The 18,728-nt window shown below is 40.0% G+C and overlaps 2 protein-coding genes across 2 annotated transcripts; one reads left to right on the forward strand and one right to left on the reverse strand.

The window, feature by feature from the left end:
- Nucleotides 1-767: 767 nt before the first annotated feature.
- On the reverse strand, nucleotides 768-11,069 carry rtn4ip1 (reticulon 4 interacting protein 1). The gene is made up of 9 exons (XM_023394721.2): nucleotides 10,561-11,069; nucleotides 9,845-9,996; nucleotides 8,470-8,538; nucleotides 8,074-8,198; nucleotides 7,682-7,730; nucleotides 7,151-7,287; nucleotides 6,598-6,781; nucleotides 1,540-1,632; nucleotides 768-1,015 (listed from the first exon to the last, which is right to left on the reverse strand). The coding sequence occupies exons 1-9, from the start codon at nucleotides 10,829-10,831 to the stop codon at nucleotides 890-892; spliced, it is 1,206 nt and encodes a 401-aa protein (XP_023250489.1). The 5' UTR covers nucleotides 10,832-11,069; the 3' UTR covers nucleotides 768-889.
- Nucleotides 11,070-11,174: 105 nt separating this feature from the next.
- On the forward strand, nucleotides 11,175-18,313 carry qrsl1 (glutaminyl-tRNA amidotransferase subunit QRSL1). The gene is made up of 11 exons (XM_023394702.2): nucleotides 11,175-11,284; nucleotides 12,063-12,222; nucleotides 12,302-12,400; nucleotides 12,485-12,581; nucleotides 12,747-12,908; nucleotides 13,011-13,186; nucleotides 14,976-15,088; nucleotides 15,893-16,085; nucleotides 16,243-16,360; nucleotides 16,618-16,823; nucleotides 17,181-18,313. Exons 1-11 carry the CDS (start codon nucleotides 11,261-11,263, stop codon nucleotides 17,396-17,398), a joined length of 1,566 nt encoding a protein of 521 aa, XP_023250470.1. The 5' UTR covers nucleotides 11,175-11,260; the 3' UTR covers nucleotides 17,399-18,313.
- Nucleotides 18,314-18,728: the final 415 nt, after the last annotated feature.

The raw sequence follows: 18,728 nt of genomic DNA on the forward strand, positions 1-18,728 counted from the left end.
CATAATATCATAAGGTGTTATTTTGTTCAGGCCTTGTCATTTCACTTAGATGACTCACAGTTGTATTTAAATTTACACTATAGACGACAAACTGTAACCTTCCTGGCTTATGTCACCAAGCAGAGGCAGCAGCCATATTCACTGGAGGTCATCAACATGCTACCTGTACACACGTACAGTATGGAGGAGAATGAGTTCAAAGGTCACTCTCATACAGTACACACACTCATGACAAAGCATCCCTTGACCTTAAGAACTACCTCTGTACTAGCTGTATAGTTTGTATATGTGCGTCTCCTTACAGAAAAATAGAAAGCCTGTCCATAATGCTGCCAAACACCTGTAACAATCTGAACCTGTTCGTGGTGAATCGGGCTCTTTTAGTGAGTGCAGCTCACCGACACAGACAAACGCTCTGTTTTGTTACATTATAGCCGTTTTGCGTTTGCCGGTTATAGGGTCCTGTATTGGACCAGTTCTAATTCTCTTAACAATAAAAACCAGCAGTAAATTGCCAAACGGCTTGCACACTTCCTCATCCTCCCGGGATATCGATGCACATTGACCGGCCTGCCAGAGAGGGGTCCTCCTGGCTGATGATTTCAGAAGCCGGACTGTGAGCTTCTGAAATGCACCGGTCCGCACATCTCCAAATTTCATTAAGGAGCAGCTGTACATGTGTTCCTAATAAAGTGCTTGGAGAGTGTACACATCATCGACAGCCAAACACAGAGTAAAGCTACAAAACCCACACAAGGGAGAAGCAGTAACTGTAGTAACCTTGTTTATGTACCATGTTTCCAGCCAGAGATACAATAAACTATGAGTTCAAATTATTTTCATTCATCTCATTTGTTTCATAGTTGTGCACAGTATCCAAGAGTCCATGCTATAAGTCATCTCCCCCTTTGCTGATCTCGACCACAGTCTTTCCTCGGGCGTGACCTTTCTCCACCTTCTCCAAAGCCTGGGGAACCTGGGAGAAGCTGAAAGTTTCCTCCACCACGGCCCGGATCTGATGGAGAGGAGATAGAGGAAGGCTGAGCATCGGTCACACAAGCCTTGTTTCGTAAGTTTTATAAATTATAATATCGGAGAGGAAAGCAGTCACCATTTTTTGCAGTTTCCTCTAATGATGAAAATAATCTAATGCATGTGAACTGTATGTCAACTTTGCATCATGTTATCCACATCAGACTGAATCTGATTTCAAATGTAGTTTCCTCAAACCAAGCTTTTTCTAGATGCTGCTCTATGTTGTTCACTTCAAACCTCGAAGAGGGAGCATGCTCAAATGACAGAGCAGATAAATAAGAGGGTGTTGTCTGCATAGCGGGTAACCTCAGCTGAAGTGCATAATAGTCCAACTAGAGAGCAATATTTAATTTGCTGAATGTCAAATGGATTTATAAATCATGTGGCCAACGGTCGTACTGCCTTTGTGACCCATTTCATTGTGCATTTCTTAATCAATATTTTATTTAATTATATTTAATTCATCAGTCACTGGCCAGTTAAAGAATAATTCTAGTACTGTACCTGTCCTGCATCCACCATTTCCCTAATTTCATCCAATGCAGGACCACTTGGTGCAAAGAATCCCCAACGGTAGTGAACTCCTTTAGCAAGGTGCTGCAAGAAAATGTAAAAAGAGAAAAGGCATGAAGATCAGCATTACTACAACATTTTTAACTGTGTGCATAGCAGAAATATTTTTGATTATGTTAATTTGACAGTGGGTGAGAATAAGGTCTGACTAAGTGGCTTAAAATGTAACAAACCTATACGACCAGGCATGTGGAGCCGACCACAGAACATCTAAAATATACTCATAAGAAACTTGCTCTTCTCACCACATGTTTTCGGGCTCACTAGTTCGCAGCAGTTACTGACTACCTGACTTTATGATCACAGTGTTGATAGTTTCTGTCATAAAAGACTATTTTACCTTTGTACTTTATAGTGTGTGACAGAATTCTGATGAACAGGTTAAAAATTATTGTCTTCGTAAATGTTCACCAGTTTGGCATTTGTGTAATTTTTAAAAGACAAAAAGGGATATTGTTCCTTTAAAAATTTTAAAGGTTGAATTCATACGAAATAAAATGCACCATTGCTCCACTCAATAGCCTCATTTGGTCTGGTATGACCAGTAGCTTATGCTTGCTAATAGCAAACTTCACATAGATATTGTTGTGTACCTGACATTAATGAATCAGTCTGCTGACTTTATGACTGCTCTCAACCGAAGGGGCAACGTCTGGGGCTGAAAAATGAAGCTAACACAGACGTGCCAAAAACAACAGTTCCTCTAATTGACCACTAGAGTCTGGCTCCAACAGTGAGTCAATCCCCATAGACTCCCATGTTAAAATGTCAAACTTTACAGCAGAAATAAACATGTTTACAGCCTGGTACAAAAACAGGTTTGGTCTCTAGAGCTTATTTCCTCCTTCATGACAACTGTTTATATAACTCACCTGTTTACATTTTATTAAGGCTTAAAGTTATGTATAATTGAGGGTGTGGCCTCTTTGAGCGACAGGTGGGTGAGCATATGTTTGCGTCAAACCAGCATGCACCAAAGTCTCAGCTCCACATGCTCCACCTCTTTGACCATTTTTAGCTGGGAGTTATGGGCAGAGGCAGGAACTGCCAAGACTGTGATGGCAGAGCAGCTCACTCTGAGCTTCAAATTTGCTCTTTATTTCTCTACCTCTGTTACTTTTGCACTACACATTACCTTTAAGCATTATTCAATACTTGGATACAGTAACCACCGTTGAGCAAAAGTTACATAGGCTACAAAAGTTACAGTTACTTTAAAAGCCAAATAGCTCTAAAGGAAATCATTAAAATATCCTCCATGATTATTTGTTCCTTTTATGCATTTTAGGTTATCAAACTTTTATAAAATGAGTGTTATAGGTGTACATACATATCTACCCAGAATTCCTGTGTCTTCATCGGCCTCTCAGACCATGCAAGTCAATGGCAGCAAACTGTATCTGACTTTTTTTTTCCTGTCAATGAGCATTAGGCAGGGTTGTATTATCTTATAACTTATACAGTGGAGTCCAAAAGGCTGAGACAACTTTCCCATGAAAGTGAAAGTTATGTTTGATCCTGTGTGTGTGTGTGTGTGTGTGTGTGTGTGTGTTAAGGTGTCGAGATTTGTAATATAAAGGAGTTACTTAACATGTTTCCTTCAGGCCAATTTAGAAATGAGGACACTGTGATAACTAAGCCAGCTGTCGGCGCACTAGTTTTCCTTTTACTAACAAAGTACACAATACGTGAGTGAACAAGGAGGTGTGAGAATGAGGTGTACAGTATGTCTTTGCCTCCTGTCTATAAACCTGCCTCTGCCATTCTTTTTACATAGAGCTGTCATCATTCTGCTCTATGTCTTTCTATTAACTGCAGTGACTTGGAGCAATATCAGCTGAGATGAGAGAATCTCCAACCAACAACTTGTCATCTCTGACAGAAAAATCCAGTCATCAACACTGTAACAATGCATCAGCAGCTGGAAAAAAAAAAAAAACCCTTCTGTTGCGTCAGTCTGATTAATCAGTCCAGATTGTAGCTCTGATTGGACAGTGTGGGTGCTAAACGTAGCAATGGCAATGCTGCTGTGAATTAGATCCTCCCTGTGAGAGCACACCTCTCCTAGTCTCACTTATATTACATTGTCTGAAGAGCAAGGTGTGACCATATTAAAAAAAAAAATCAGCTCCTATTTAGGGAGTTCAAATTATTTATGCAGAGGGTATGTGAGCCACATGGCTGTTCATTCAATTTGTATAGAAATAGAGATAGAACAAACATTTCTAAGGCCTCACACTGCATGACACATTATCCTATCTGGTTACACTTTGCAAGAAGGAGGGGAAAGGGGTTATAAGATAGAAAGGAAACCAGAAACTTACTTTATATACTGGAAGAGAAGTAAAGAAACTGAGTTCCTGGTGTAGGTGTATAACACTGCACATGCATTGCTAATTAAATTGTTTATTTTTTAATCCAACATTTAAAGCAAGAAGAAAACAAATGAAAAGGGGAAATTTCTCTGGGGCTGTCCCGGACCATTGTAATCCTCTGTGTTTTTTTTTTAAGTTTCGAGTTCATGAGTAATTCAAGTCCAGCTTTACTTAAACTCTATGAAGGAAGTTAGCAGTGAGGAAGTCAGAAAGAATCTATTCTAACATGTGTCAGTGAAGCTCTTTCAAATGTAAAAGATAAGGCTGCTGATGTTCTATAGTGACTACTGTCAACAAACCCCATGACTTAAACATAAATTATTCATCTGTGCCATACATAGATGTCCATATATATTTGTCCAAAAGCTAGGGAGCTAAATGCTAACATCACAATGCTAAAATATTGCCATGTCAATAGTAACATTAACATGTTAAGCAGGTATATGTAACATGTTCACATATTCCTAGTTTTGCATGTTTTTAAGCCATGCTATCAGCATGCTAACATTTGCTAATTAGCACTAAATACAATGTGCAGCTGAGGTTGATGAGAATGTAATTAATTTCATAGATATTTGCTGGTAAAACAATTAATAAATTAGCATTGGGAAAGTGGTCTCAGACTTTTGTACCCCACTGTATCATCACATAAAATTGCTGTGACAAACATGTAAATAAGCAATTACACATCCAGCAGACACGGAGCAACATTAGCAAGTTGTGTTTTCTGATGAATGTAACTCCAATATCCAACACGTTCTATCCTTTTAGATCTCTTTTGGTCTCAACCAACTCTTGATGTTATATTATGTTCACCAGCTAGTCTCTAACTTTGTCAGTTGTTTGGTGTGGGGCAGGGAGTGTACAATGAGTTATTTAGCTTATTAACTGAATACAGCTGGCTGCTGTGTAACTGCAGACTAGAAAATCAAAACAATGAGCTAAAAGATGCTAAAACACTCAACAGAACTAAAGAAGATGTCAGCTGATAGTTTTCTGTGGATTTGTCACTACTAGTAACACTTTTCACATTACAGATAGACATTTGATGCACTAATATAAAAATAATGGTTAAACAGCTTTAAAAAAAACAAACACTAATTTTGGCTCTAAAAAACAAACAAAAAGAAATTAAACAAAATAGTGTGATGTTGAGAATTCTGCTTTGCCTGATATGAGCCTGAATATGGTCTGGCTAAAGATTATGTTATGAGCAAAGCACACCGGAAGAACTTTCTGAAGTTTTCCGAAGTAATTCAACCACACTCTCTGTTTCAGGTAGAATCTGTCAAGGCACAGTTTCCATGGTATTTTGAAAATGCAATGGAAATCATTTGCATGTCCTTACTACTTGAATCTACTGCATGGTACTGGTGTTCGCTTAGTACTCCAGGGTACATACAGTTACAGTACCTATAGTTGTAATCCTAAATTACCTCAATTTAATAAAAAAAGGAACTTAGCTTCAGGTGCAACCAATCATTAAACCATGAAGGAAGCAGAGGTGTTAGTTTTTGGTGAATCTATTTGTACAATTGCAAAAATATTTACCACTGAAGACCACAATGATACATTTGAGTCAGTTCGTACTATAGATTATGTGGTGAGGAGTTGAGTGGAAAGACATAATGATAATACACAGTTGTGACAGACACACACAGACACACACACACACACCACAAATGCACTGCATGCAAGCTTTGCTCTGCATGATGTTCACCATAGTGGGCACATTGACAGGATGCCACTTACACCGACTGAGATCCGCGAGTGTGTGCGAGTGTGTGTGTGTGTGTGTGTGTGTGTGTGTGTGTGTGTGAGTGTGTGTGTGTGTGCGTGTGTGTGCGTGTGTGATGAAAGGAGTTATATTTATACTGTCCTTACTTGTCCTGACCTGCACCTTGGTTAATGAAGGCATAGTTCAGGACAGATGTCTTAATCTCATTTTCATTTGAGATTGAGACTCAACACTGCAGCTTGTTCAAACTACAAACACTGTAGCCATGGTAACTGGAAAGATAATATTGCATTTGTGGTATTGGCGATGAGCAGTTTCCACCCTTATCGAACAGGAAATGACAGGGATTTTCACAGTTCATCACAGTGCAGGTCAGCTGGTATTCAGACCACATTACTCGGCTTTGTGACAAGCTACACATGACTGAGTTATTTGGCTTATTCATTTTGTTTTCCAGCTGCTTATTCATAAGAAAGTCGATTTTCAGGTAGGAAGCCAGATTGAGTGCACTGAGAGCGCAATGCTGTGTCTGAGTCACATCAACTTAGCTGCCCAAGACCACATCATTAATGATGTAGTTCCATACCGGTCTACCATGTGAACCACCGGTTATAATTTTGGACACGTCTGGAAAGTTATCATGGTGGCAATCATTATATCTGTCATCACAGCATTCGGTAGATACACAGTCTAAATACAGGGTTCACATCACAAAGTAATCCAGCAGGAATGTGCACTTGTAATCATGATCAAAATGTTGTGTTTGGATCAATTCAGGTTGAAGGGCACAAAACAGCGTAGGTGTGATTAGATCAACAATAAATATGTACAGTAAAAAAAGATCAAGCTGCATCTGTGTTGTTTTCCCATGATTACCTTGAGGGCCTTGGTGGCCACCGTAGCAGCAGTCTGCATCATACCATCAGCAATACCCAGCCTGTCAGTGTTCTGGAGGAAAGGCGTTACCAGGGTGACATATTTGGCGCCGCTCCAAGGCTTAAGCAGATTCAGTGCCCAGCGCTCCGTCCCCCCCCCAACATTATCCAGGATCAGGTCAAATCTGGAGGCGGAAAGGGGTAACAGACACAAGCGAAGACACATGAGTGTGTGGTGATTGGGAATAAAAGAATAAGTAAATGAGAGGGAGACCTTGTGTGGAAACATAAGGATGTGTGGAGAGATGACAGACATGGAAAGAGATTCAGTCTGAATGTGATTAAGTTCATTTGAAAATTAAAGGGCTCACTTTTCCCACACTAACAGTCTAACTACAGCTAGATGGATTGGGTTGCCTTGGTAACTTGGGCAAGTTATTGATACATACATGCAAAAACTCCAATTAAATATCAACATGAATGAAAAATGACTTTGTGTGTGTGTGTGTGTGTGTGTGTGTGTGTGTCTCTCTCTCTCTCTCTCTCTCTCTCACTTCTCCAGCGTACTGAGTGGCTCCTCAACAGGTCCAGCAGTGTAGTCCACTACATGGTCCGTCCCCAGCGCTCTTACAAACTGCTCTGCATTCTGGGAGCAGGTAACAGTCACATGGGCTCCCCATGCCTTCAGCATCTGTACACAAAAGACAGCTCTATCCTCAAATATAAGCTTATTAATGCAGACTAAAGTGTGTCAAAAATGGCAACATTTCATAGTAATCTGTGTCATTTATGTTGTAAGTACACAACAAATATTCAATATTTTTGGCAGTTGAATATTACATCCGTGTAATGTGAGCAGCAGTATTCAAGTTACCAAGAAAGGTGCATCTTATAACACCACAATTTATTTCATGATGAGTGTTCTTGCTTATTTTTACACTGCTATCACTAATCATGGGTGATGTAATTCATTTTAGTATTCAGAGCAGACTGTTTTTCATCTGATGCACTTAAAACATGGTACAAAATAACATAATATATACAATGTGACGCTTGGCCATCATTATGCACCTTCTTATCCATACCTGTATAGCAAATGTTCCCACTCCCCCAGATCCTCCAAGGATTAAAATCCTATGGGGAAGAGATAAAAGCAGACGTGTATAATGGATGTGTCAACAATGTGTTCCACACTACTGATGCACAGATTCTCCCTCATTAGGATTCATGTCAGATACACTCTAGGCTTTAGCATGTCAAGTTCACTGCAGTCTACAGGAGCTGTTTGAGCTGCTGCCAGAGAACCAGAGCACATCAGGGGCTAAGCTTAGAAAGAGCACTGAGTGGAATAATTGACTAGATCAAAGACAAGGAGCTTTTTCTTTTTTGTTTTGGTTTTTTTTTGGGGGGGGGGGGCTGATAACAAGCAGAAAGTGTGTGTGTAGCAGTGTTTCAGTGTTTGTCCACGTTCCCTCACCGCTTCTTGGCACAGTTGTCCTTGCTGAGCCCGCCAGTGTTGACCAATGCTGACCAGGCAGTGGTTGCCACATATGGGATGGCTGCTGCCTCTGTGTGGCTCAGTGACTTTGGTTTATGGGATACCTGAGCACAACACACATTTATAATAATAATTTGTAGAACTAGAGCAAGTTGTTTTTTTTCATCACCATGCTCCAGTAGTAAGCAGCACATATGGGGTGCGTCACTGAAACAAACCACAAACAGCTAAAAGATAATACAGAACTGATGCTGATTAAATCATCATGCACTTCTGTATAGACAGAAACAAAACTATGAGGCTTATTTGAAACCTGCTGTAACACTTAACAATAACTCAAAGCAACAATGTATGAGTCCATCAGCTGAGCAATACCTCATTGGCACTAAGCACCACAAACTCAGCAAAGCTGCCCTGCTTCCATGGTGGGATTGCTGCCCAAACCTGGGGGTAAACACACAGCAGCACAAAATTCATTAACCAAAGACATAAACTGTTTGTCTACATTTCTATACAGTTAGTTCACAGTTATTTAGTGTGTAATGCATCAATTCTATTCTCAGAAGTAGCACTAATAATATCACACCATGAGTCACTCCATCATTATACCAAATGTGTGGTGAGGAAAGGCATATGACCACATGACGTACTGAAACAGGCCTATTCAAAGCTTCAGTTTACCTTCACACAAACAGACTGTACAACATTATTGTACAATCTAAATCATGTGTGAGGTGGAAACTAGGTGTTAAACACGAGGCTATAAACTCAAATTATATTTGATTATATATATAATATATATATATTATATAATTTTACTAAATGAAAAAAAAAGAGCTAAGTTGTCTGTACAGGGTAAAAAATATATAATTATCATAAAGGAAGTATGAGGTGACTGAAGAGGATGAACTGAAAAAGCCAACGTGAACTGAAACTCATTCAAAGTACGAAAGGACATAGGTTCAAGCCTGCAGCTAATAATTAGTTTAATAGTTAATTAACTGATTAAATATTTTCTCAATTAATCAAACAATTGTTTTTTTAAAGGTGCAATGTGTAAATATTCAAATATTAACTAAGATTATCAACACAATGTGAAGAAATAACCAATTACATAATCAGATTGCAAGGTGAACCTGTATGGACAACATTATTCACCAATCCACGCAGGTTCGACAGCATGTCAACAACTGCCCAATGCTGAGGTTAAATTTATTCAAGCTAATGTTAGCTCAACATGAGGGTTGAAACTGAGCCCAGTCCCAGAACACATACAGTGGGGCAAAAAAGTATTTAGTCAGCCACCAATTGTGCAAGTTCTCCCACTTAAAAAGATGAGAGGCCTGTAATTTTCATCATAGGTACACTTCAACTATGAGAGACAGAATGGGGGGAAAGAATGAAGATGAACTTTTGTTATTGACCAAATACTTATTTTCCACCATAATTTGCAAATAAATTCTTTAAAAATCAGACAATGTGATTTTTCTGGATTTTTTTTTTTCTTTCTTCCCTCATTCTGTCTCTCATAGTTATTAGTTGAATCCTGTTTAAGTTTGACACACTGTTTCAAACAGCCACCAGTGCAATACTCGGCTTGCTGCTAAAGTTGTTTCTACCTATTCCCAAAAGGTTGTTTTGGGCTGAGACATGGAGAAGACTCATGTCATGTCATGTCATGTATACTTTATTCATACATGACGCACTGTGCAGAAACAAGCAGTTTCCATGAAAATGGAGCTTCATTTACCTCATCCCTTTCACTGAAGTACTTCACATCCAGGCCACACTCCATGATGACCCCAGACACGTCCCTTCCCAGGATGAGAGGGAACTCGCTGCCTGACTGTGTGATATTCAGAGGGTCTCTCTTCATAGACAGTGTAGCTGCGCCATAGCCACCTGATAGTGAGAGAGCAGGCAAGTAAGAAACAAGTAATTCCCCACTGGTTTTAGAGAATACAGTCACCAGTGGTGTTAAAATCTACAATAAGAGCAAATAACAGTACCACAAATGTGGAGTCAACCTAAGGGACCATAAAAGGGCTGCAAGTAATGATGAATGAACGATTATTTTCATGAGTAATTATTCTGCCAAATATTTTTTTAATTTATCAGTAGAGAAATACCTGGAGGTCATTGTATGAATTTAACAAAACAGAGTTTGTAGGGTAACTGACCTGGGGTCTGAGACTGCAAAGGGCCCCAAAAGCTTCAGGTACACTGCATGTTAATTGTTCAATGTGCAGAGTGATACATGTGGAGAGTTTGACACCAGAAGGCTGTTTACATATTCATCGTCATTTTTTAAATCTCAGTTTGACATGTGGTCATACAATATGATATTATGACATCAGAACTAGTTTGGAAGCCAATCACGGTCTAATATGCTTTTCTTAATCTCAGCCTGCAGGTTCAAATCTGATGCCACTTTAAACATGTACACACTGTAGGCTTGTTACTCACCCCTCATGCTGACATCAAGCGGGTTCAGTCCTGCTGCAACCACTTTAACAATAACCTCATTGGGGTAGTTGATGACTGGGAAACTGGCATTTTTAGTGAACCGTAAAACATCATTGCTTCCATATTTATCAATAACCCAGGCTGGCATAATAGTTCTGCATCTACTTGAGGTGCTGAACAGTCTTGACTGGCTGCTATGCCTGGAAACTGATCTCGATTTACTAAGATGAAACAACCACTTTCTGTACACTAAATGGCTAACAGAAGCCATCTTTAAACTTTTACAAGTGCAGAAATTGACAAATAAGTGTGTGCGACTGTAAATTAGCAATGCATTTTAACAGGACAATTCAAACCGTACGGTTAGTACGCTAAATTAAAGTGAACCGCGCTTTAAAGTTCGTCTTCTTAAATAAACATGTCTGACTAGTCGTATACACACATACAATAATTACAAAATAAGTCTATAATCATTTCAAAACAACGTCCTCTTCCGTGACATGACTCTTCCTCGACCGGCGTCTAAGTCATCGCTCAGCGCCTCCACCAATCAGAGCGCGGTTTCCTCAACGGCTGTCCAATCACAGAAAGCGTTGTTAGACGCTGTCTCTCGAAACAAACATGGCAGCTTGCTGCTGCTGCTGCACAGTGTGCGAAGGTTGCTGTTAATTTGAAAGGTTGTCACAGAAATACATCGAACATGCTCGGCCTGACAATAAGGGAGGTTAGTGCGAGTGTTAACTTGTTCTCTGACCATAGTTCTGCTGGTTTGTCTTTTGTTGTTTGTGTTGCTTTTTAGCTAAACATTGGCTCAGGTTAGATAATATCTGTAGAATATATAATACTTTTGCTCCCTAATCGGCATTAGATAAAATATATATAATATATAAAGTTGTGTATGAAATGTTAGTAGTAAAAAACAAAAGTCTGTTCTTCAGAAACAAAACGATACAATTTACACTGTGGTCCTTTACCTAGATTTTAATTTTAATAGTCCAATAGTAATACAGTATTGGAATATCACTGATGTCACAACATGTAAGGTGCATTTTACTGTAGGAGGGTGCCAGGTAGTTAGATCTCCAACAAAATATTGTTCTATTTTTGTTTCTAAAATATTTACCTATGAAGTCATTGAAATGTAGTGGAGTAGACGTACAAAGTAAAATATGAATATATAATAAAAAGCAAATACACATGTAAGGCACAAGTAACTCAGAATAGCACTTGAGTACTGTAATAGGGATTTTTCACCTAAGACATTTTGACATATTACAGTAGGAGAAGCACTGGTGTAAATAATAAAAATAATGTTGGTTGAATTCCATTTAGCTGCCTCAGATTCAGGGTTCTGGCTCACTGTCACATTGCCATGGCTGGCTCGGACACCCGAGTACAATAGAGTCAATGTTAATGTTATTGGTAAACTTTGTTTTTCTATTAGTAAAAATGTCTGCTTTGAAAAAGCCCCTTTGCATAAAAGAACTAAACCTTCTCTTCAGGTGTCTTTGGCACTCAGGGAGGGAAGAATCTCCCCAACAGAGCTTTGTAGGAGGTGTCTGAACCGTATCAAGAACACTCAACATCTCAATGCTTACATTACTGTGACGGAGGAGTCGGCACTGAAGCAGGCTCTTGAGTCAGAAACCAGGCTGCTGCAAGGTGTGGACACGTGAGTGTTTATTTGCATCTGTTCTGTGTAAGGTCATAAGTGCGTCATAAGGGTCTTGTCTTCCATCAGGTGCCACCAAAGGTCCTCTGGATGGAATTCCCTTCGCAGTCAAGGATAACTTCTGCACAGAGAATATCAGGACCACATGTGCTTCCCGGATGCTCAGAGGTTTGTCTTCTCTTAAGTAAGTTACTCATATTTTCCAGTTTATGTCAATCCAGTAATGATAGCCTGCCACTATTTCTGCTACAGACTACACTCCACCATACAATGCTACAGTAGTGCAGAAACTCATGGACCAAGGCGCTGTTCTGGTGGGGAAGACCAACATGGATGAGTTTGCCATGGGGTAAGGCCACTTTACTAACAGCTAGTGACAAATCAACGTATATTTTCTAAATTTCTTGATAAAGCTGTTACAGCTGTGTACACCTGCAGGAAGAGACATGGAGTACATGTTTTAGGTTTCTGCTATTGTCTCATTTACTCATTTACTCATTTATTTGTCTTACAGTTCAGGAAGTACTGATGGGGCTTTTGGTCCAGTAAGGAACCCCTGGAGCTATGCCGCTCCCTACAGAGAGCAGACAGGGGCAGAGCCCGACTCCGACTGGGTCGTCACTGGAGGAAGCTCAGGAGGAAGTGCAGCAGCCGTGGCCTCGCTCACTAGCTACCTGTGAGGGAACACATACACATCACATTCACTGGTTCAGGAAAAGATTCGATTCAAAATGGTGTTTACAAATGAAAATTTAATGTCATGGTAATTACTCTGCAGGGCTTTGGGTTCAGACACGGGTGGTTCTACTCGTAACCCAGGAGCACTGTGTGGTGTCGTGGCCCTGAAGCCGACCTACGGTCTGCTGTCCAGACATGGTCTCATCCCTCTGGTCAACTCCATGGACGTCCCCGGCATTATGACCCGCAGTGTCAGTGATGCAGCCGTCGTCTTAGGTAGGAAACCTTTGATGGCCTGTCACTGCATGGATGTAGGCACTCTAGTTATTTTTTGGGGCAGTTTTTGCCTTCATTATGATAGCTGCAGTGAGAGAAGAAAAGAGGATAAGAGTTGGGGAGAGAGAGAGGGGATGACTTGCAGCAAAGGGCCTCAGGCCAGACCCAAACCCAGGCAGCTGTGGTTAGAACTAAACCTTAATGGTATGCTACCATGTGAGCCCCGGGGCAGCTCACTGTCCTATATTCATAGTTGAACATCATCTGGTCCTTCCGAAAACCTTTTCTTGCTCTTTACGAGTACGGTCATTCCACATTTCCAGCTCTTTCTATCTAAAAAGGTCTTTGAAATCAGTAGGACTCCCCTGGTTAACTAAAGAATAAGGGATAAAATTGTAAATTGAATCATACATATTACTAGTGTCAATCCACTGGCCAAATTAATTTAAACAAATTTACAGCAAAGTTTTTTACAACTCATAGTTGAGGGTCAAATAGATCAGAAATGAACTGTTGGCTCTTCAGGATTTGTGGAGGAACTAATTAAAAAAAGAGGTAGGTGGCATATTTCTGTACCCGACAACCAGTATATGGGTTCCCATCTGTAGTGGGACGTTTGTCGCTTCTAACCCACTTCTCTTTTTTGCTATGTTTTGCATGTTTATTACATGTATGCATGCCCAAAAATCACAATGATTACTGACATTGCCGTTTTTTCTCTTGATACAATTCTCAGAACAGTTCTGCATTTCTCAACACTAGCTCACCTGTGCAAACGCCACAGAAACAACCATAACATGCTGTCGAAACATGCTTTTCACCAGCGCTTGAAGACTTAGACATCAGATCTTTTGATTAAAAAAAAACTGACTTTAGAAAAAGAGAAAAATGTAATGAAGTGTAAAATAATTTTTGAGACACAATGAAATGTGAATGATTTATTTGTAAATTCACACAACATAATTGCTGAGGGAAGCTAAATGATAAACATGGAACTATGCATCAGAAAATAGAAAAATAAAAAATAGAAAAATATGCAATCAAGAACAGAACATAGCACCAATTCTAGTACAGTAAATCTCTATATAAACTACCAGTCAACAGTTTGGAAACACTTTCCATATTTGTATATATGCATATACCTGTATAAATCAATGATACAAGATACAAGGTTGAAAACATGTGTTTGTCTTTGTTTCAAATCCTGTTCTGAGACCACTGACAGTGTGTGACTGGCCTCGCTCTTTAATACATATATGAAGAAAGTTTAAAGTGATTTGATTGAAAACACAGAACCGTTTGAGAAACTGTATTACGAGTGGTGAGTGTGAGGTTTGTGATGTGTGAATTGCATCAAAGCGGTTGAGAAAAACTGTAAAGGTACACTGTGGAGTTTTGGTGGTGATGCCTTGTTTTTGCGAGTCGGTCGTCATCTTGTTTGCAACAGGCACACGGGTGGCACAATTCACATCCTGCCATTGCTTTCACACTATTCCAGTCATCGACAGTTGACAACAGTAACACACCAACAGACATAGCTATGCACCAACAAAGGCAAGCAAGCAATGAAAGTAATCAATGCACAAATAAAAATATAAAAAGTATATTCATCAAAAATATGTCTTTCATGAGGACGAAAATCCAGTCAATGTTTGTTAGACCTCAAAGATACATATGTACAGGAAAATCTGTCCATGTGTTGTCAAGAATATGAGACATTGTGAATGAATCAGTGTGGCGTGCCTCAAATAGTGGACCTTACCTGGGATTTTGTTGAAATGTTACACAGGTATCCTTCAAGGCCATGATACTAGAGACTCAACAACAATTCCTGCCCCTTCATCCCTGACAGAGCTACCTGAGGACTTTGATGTCAAGAACATCTGCATAGGTATCCCTAAGGTGAGTTTAGCTCTGTGTTAAGTCATTATCTCTTGTCGTTTTCCTTACACATTAACAGGAATAATCAAAGACCCTGAGCATGTTGAGTGTAGGTGCCGGCTGACAGTGTTGTATAAATATGATATTAAAAAGATGTATATATTAAACACTTAGGAGGGAACTGCAACCCTCATCCTTACAGAGATAAGTAAAAGACGTGGACAGAAGAAATACACAACCACATAAATAAGAAACAGAAAATGACTTAAATTATGGAAAACTTAATATCTTAAACAATATTCATTATGACTGAAAAGTATGTGTTGACTTCAAACTGTCTATATTTAATAATTATATAGTTATTTATATTTTAAACTGTATAAACAATATGAACGGTATGAACACCTCTTTAATTAAGTAGTTGTTCTTAGTCTGTTCAGCCTGTTAAGACAGAAGCGGTGGCTAGGGGACTACTTTGACTGTGTCATTGTTGTTGTCAACATTTTGTTGAAAAATGCTGGGCAGAATTTTGTAACACTCGTTATTTGCAAATGCGCCTCTAAATACATTTCACAGTTTGCACACATCTGATGTAAAAGCACAAATGTGAGCGAAACACCTGCAGTGTCGAACCCTGAAAGATGGTTTCATGTACTGTACTTGAAATGTGTGTTTCTTAGCAGCAATATCACAGAGACCAATTCCTCGTACTGCAACGAGTTACATATTTAAAGATGATTCATACTTCTTTGAAAGATCTAAATCAACACAAATACAGACATTTCCTAAATCTCCTTGTCTTTCCTGTCTTCTAATGTATGCCAGGAGTACCACGCCCCAGGGCTGTCTGAGGAGACTCTAGCTCAGTGGAGTCGTGTTGCTGACATGTTTGACAGAGCGGGGGCGAGGGTGAAGCAAGTATCCCTCCCACATACACAATACTCCATTGTGTGCTACCACGTCCTGTGCCACGCTGAAGTTGCATCCAACATGGCCCGTTTTGACGGCCTCGAATACGGTACGAACCAGTCCACAGTATGTTACATTCGTGGTGTGGAGCATTTTACAGTGGACGCCACATTACGCATAAGATTATACCCAATCAGAAGTGTTCCCAACGTGTCACAAGACGGTGATAAAGGTGATATTAATGATTCCTGTCCCTCTTCTGTCAGGCCACCGTAGCGAGGTGAACAGCTCGACAGAGGCCATGTACGCTTCAACCCGACATGAGGGCTTCAATGATGTCGTGAGAGGGAGGATTCTGTCCGGGAACTACTTCCTGCTTAAACAGTAAGACAACAGAGTGAACCTTCTCACACCATTGTATTTCGGTTCCCCTGGGTTCAAACCAGTCTATAGCTGACGGTGTCACTTTATCTCTTTGACCTTTTCTCTGCTCTCAGGTCTCTGTTATCATCAGTCTCTACAGTTATGAGTACTTTTGTCCTTTTTTCAATTTAAGAGAGAATAAAATGAACTGGTGGAGCTGTAACATTTTCAAAACAGCCAGGATTAACTGACTGACATGATCACCCTCATTTTGCCAGGAACTACCAGCACTACTTTGTTAAGGCCCAGAGAGTCCGCCGGCTGATAGCGGACGATTTCAAGCATGTGTTCAGCTCAGGTGTCGACATGCTGCTAACACCCACCACTCTGACTGATGCAGCCCGTTACTCTGACTTCAAACAGGAAGACAACCGAACACGCAGTGCGCAGGAAGACGTCTTCACCCAGCCCGTCAACATGGCAGGTACAGAGGAAATAAAACACTTGTGGCATCACTCATGCATGTAAAGGAAGTGTAGGAGGATTCATGAATTTGTATATTCTGTATGCATGGATACACACACTATGTACCCATGCACATCTGGAACTGAAAAACCTTCACCTAAAATGACATCAGTGTAGTTACCGCTTCCTCTTACATTCCATCCTGTAACAAAGGCACATTGCATCATACTTGTTGTAGACCTCAGACACTTAAGGGAGTGTTTACATTCAGTTAAACTTTCTCCTGCCTTTTATCACTCTCCAGACTAACCATGGGATCCCAATCATTGCCTTACATGTACTGTTTTTCAACTCTTGTTTTTTTCGTTTACCTTAGGTCTCCCTGCTGTTTCAGTACCGACCGCATTATCAAGACGAGGTCTTCCCATTGGCTTACAGCTCGTTGGCCGTGCCGCGCAAGACAGGAAGATGCTCAGTGTTGCTCAGTGGATTGAGCAGAGGGTTGGGTTTCCCTCCATCAGTGATTGTGGAAACTCTAGCGAGGTCAGCAATGACACAAGAATGATGGAAAGGGAGCAGACTTCAGCTGTATGAAGAGAACTGTGGACACAAGGACACACCTATTGACAAAGTCACTAATTACAGGCACATATGGACAATGGACGTAAGGTTTAACCATTATGGACATTGTTTACTTATAAAATGCCTTTTGGGGATCTCATCAGTGGGGTTATCTCCATCGATCACATGCTGTAGTAGCTTGGACTTTCCTTGATGGACTGAAAAGAATTGCAGCATGTGAAAACCTCTTTATTGTACAACATGCTTCATACTTTACATGGAGGGATGTGGTATTTAAACAGTTGCTTCTGCATTTGTTGTCTGATGGTGCAACTATTGTTATTGAATAATTGTCGGTCTTTTGGATGGTCAGTTGTTCCACTAGACTGAAATATCCCTACAAGACTAAGATGGATTGCCATTATATTGTGTACATTTGTGATCCCCAGAAGATAAATCCTAGAGACTTTGGTGATCATCCGACTTTTCAGCTGTACCAGCTCCGTGTTAAGTGATAATTAATAAATGTTAGCACGTTAACACACTGAGATAATTAGCATGATGAACATTATTCCTACTCTTTCACATCTCTATCACATCTTTTCTTCTAGTGAAGTTAGCACGCTAACCAGTTATGCCTGCTAGCCACCACTTTCTGATAGCGACTCACTGTAGCCTCCAATGTTTTATCTTGTATTGTGAAGACATCAATGGCTGAACCTCTTGTCAAGTGACAATCACCACCACCTGCTCCCAGCAAGAAACCAAAACCACCAAAACTTACAAATAACAGTTTGCTTGTTTTATATCAGATGCGGCTTTTTCAAGTAGATTTTCACCGCAGGTCTAAACAGGATCTTTGATGGCTGAGATAGATTTATACTTTAGTTCCTATGCTTGTCAAGAAATTATTATTGTACCTCTTATTACAAAATTTTTGTCCTCTTTCTGGCAGATTGACTTGATTTTTCCTGACATTTCCAGAACATGGTTGTAAAGAGGTCGGCTAATCTCAAATGCGACACACACCGTTTGGCATTATCTATGTCACAAGTCTAGACCCTGTCTCAAATTTCCCTCTCCAGTCCCTACAGGTTGACAAATTGTGCAGACATTTTGAAAGTTATGAAAACACTAAACAAATATTTCTGCAAGTGTGTGTCTGAGAAGAAAAACACGTTGGTCCATTTCCATGAAATTGAAATGAATAACAACTTTGCATGACCAAACATGACACAGACTCTTAGAAGCATTTTGGCTCAAGCAGATACTTTCCCTGAAATACTAAGACTCACCACATTAAAGTGTTGGAATCAATTCAAGTGAAATCAATCCAGTCAGCCAATTGTAGTTCTGGAATCTG

The sequence above is a fragment of the Seriola lalandi genome, unplaced genomic scaffold (genome assembly GCF_002814215.2).
Source record: "Seriola lalandi dorsalis isolate HSWRI2012SDOR001 ecotype SW California unplaced genomic scaffold, Sedor1 jcf7180002054953, whole genome shotgun sequence".
Taxonomy (NCBI): domain Eukaryota; kingdom Metazoa; phylum Chordata; class Actinopteri; order Carangiformes; family Carangidae; genus Seriola; species Seriola lalandi.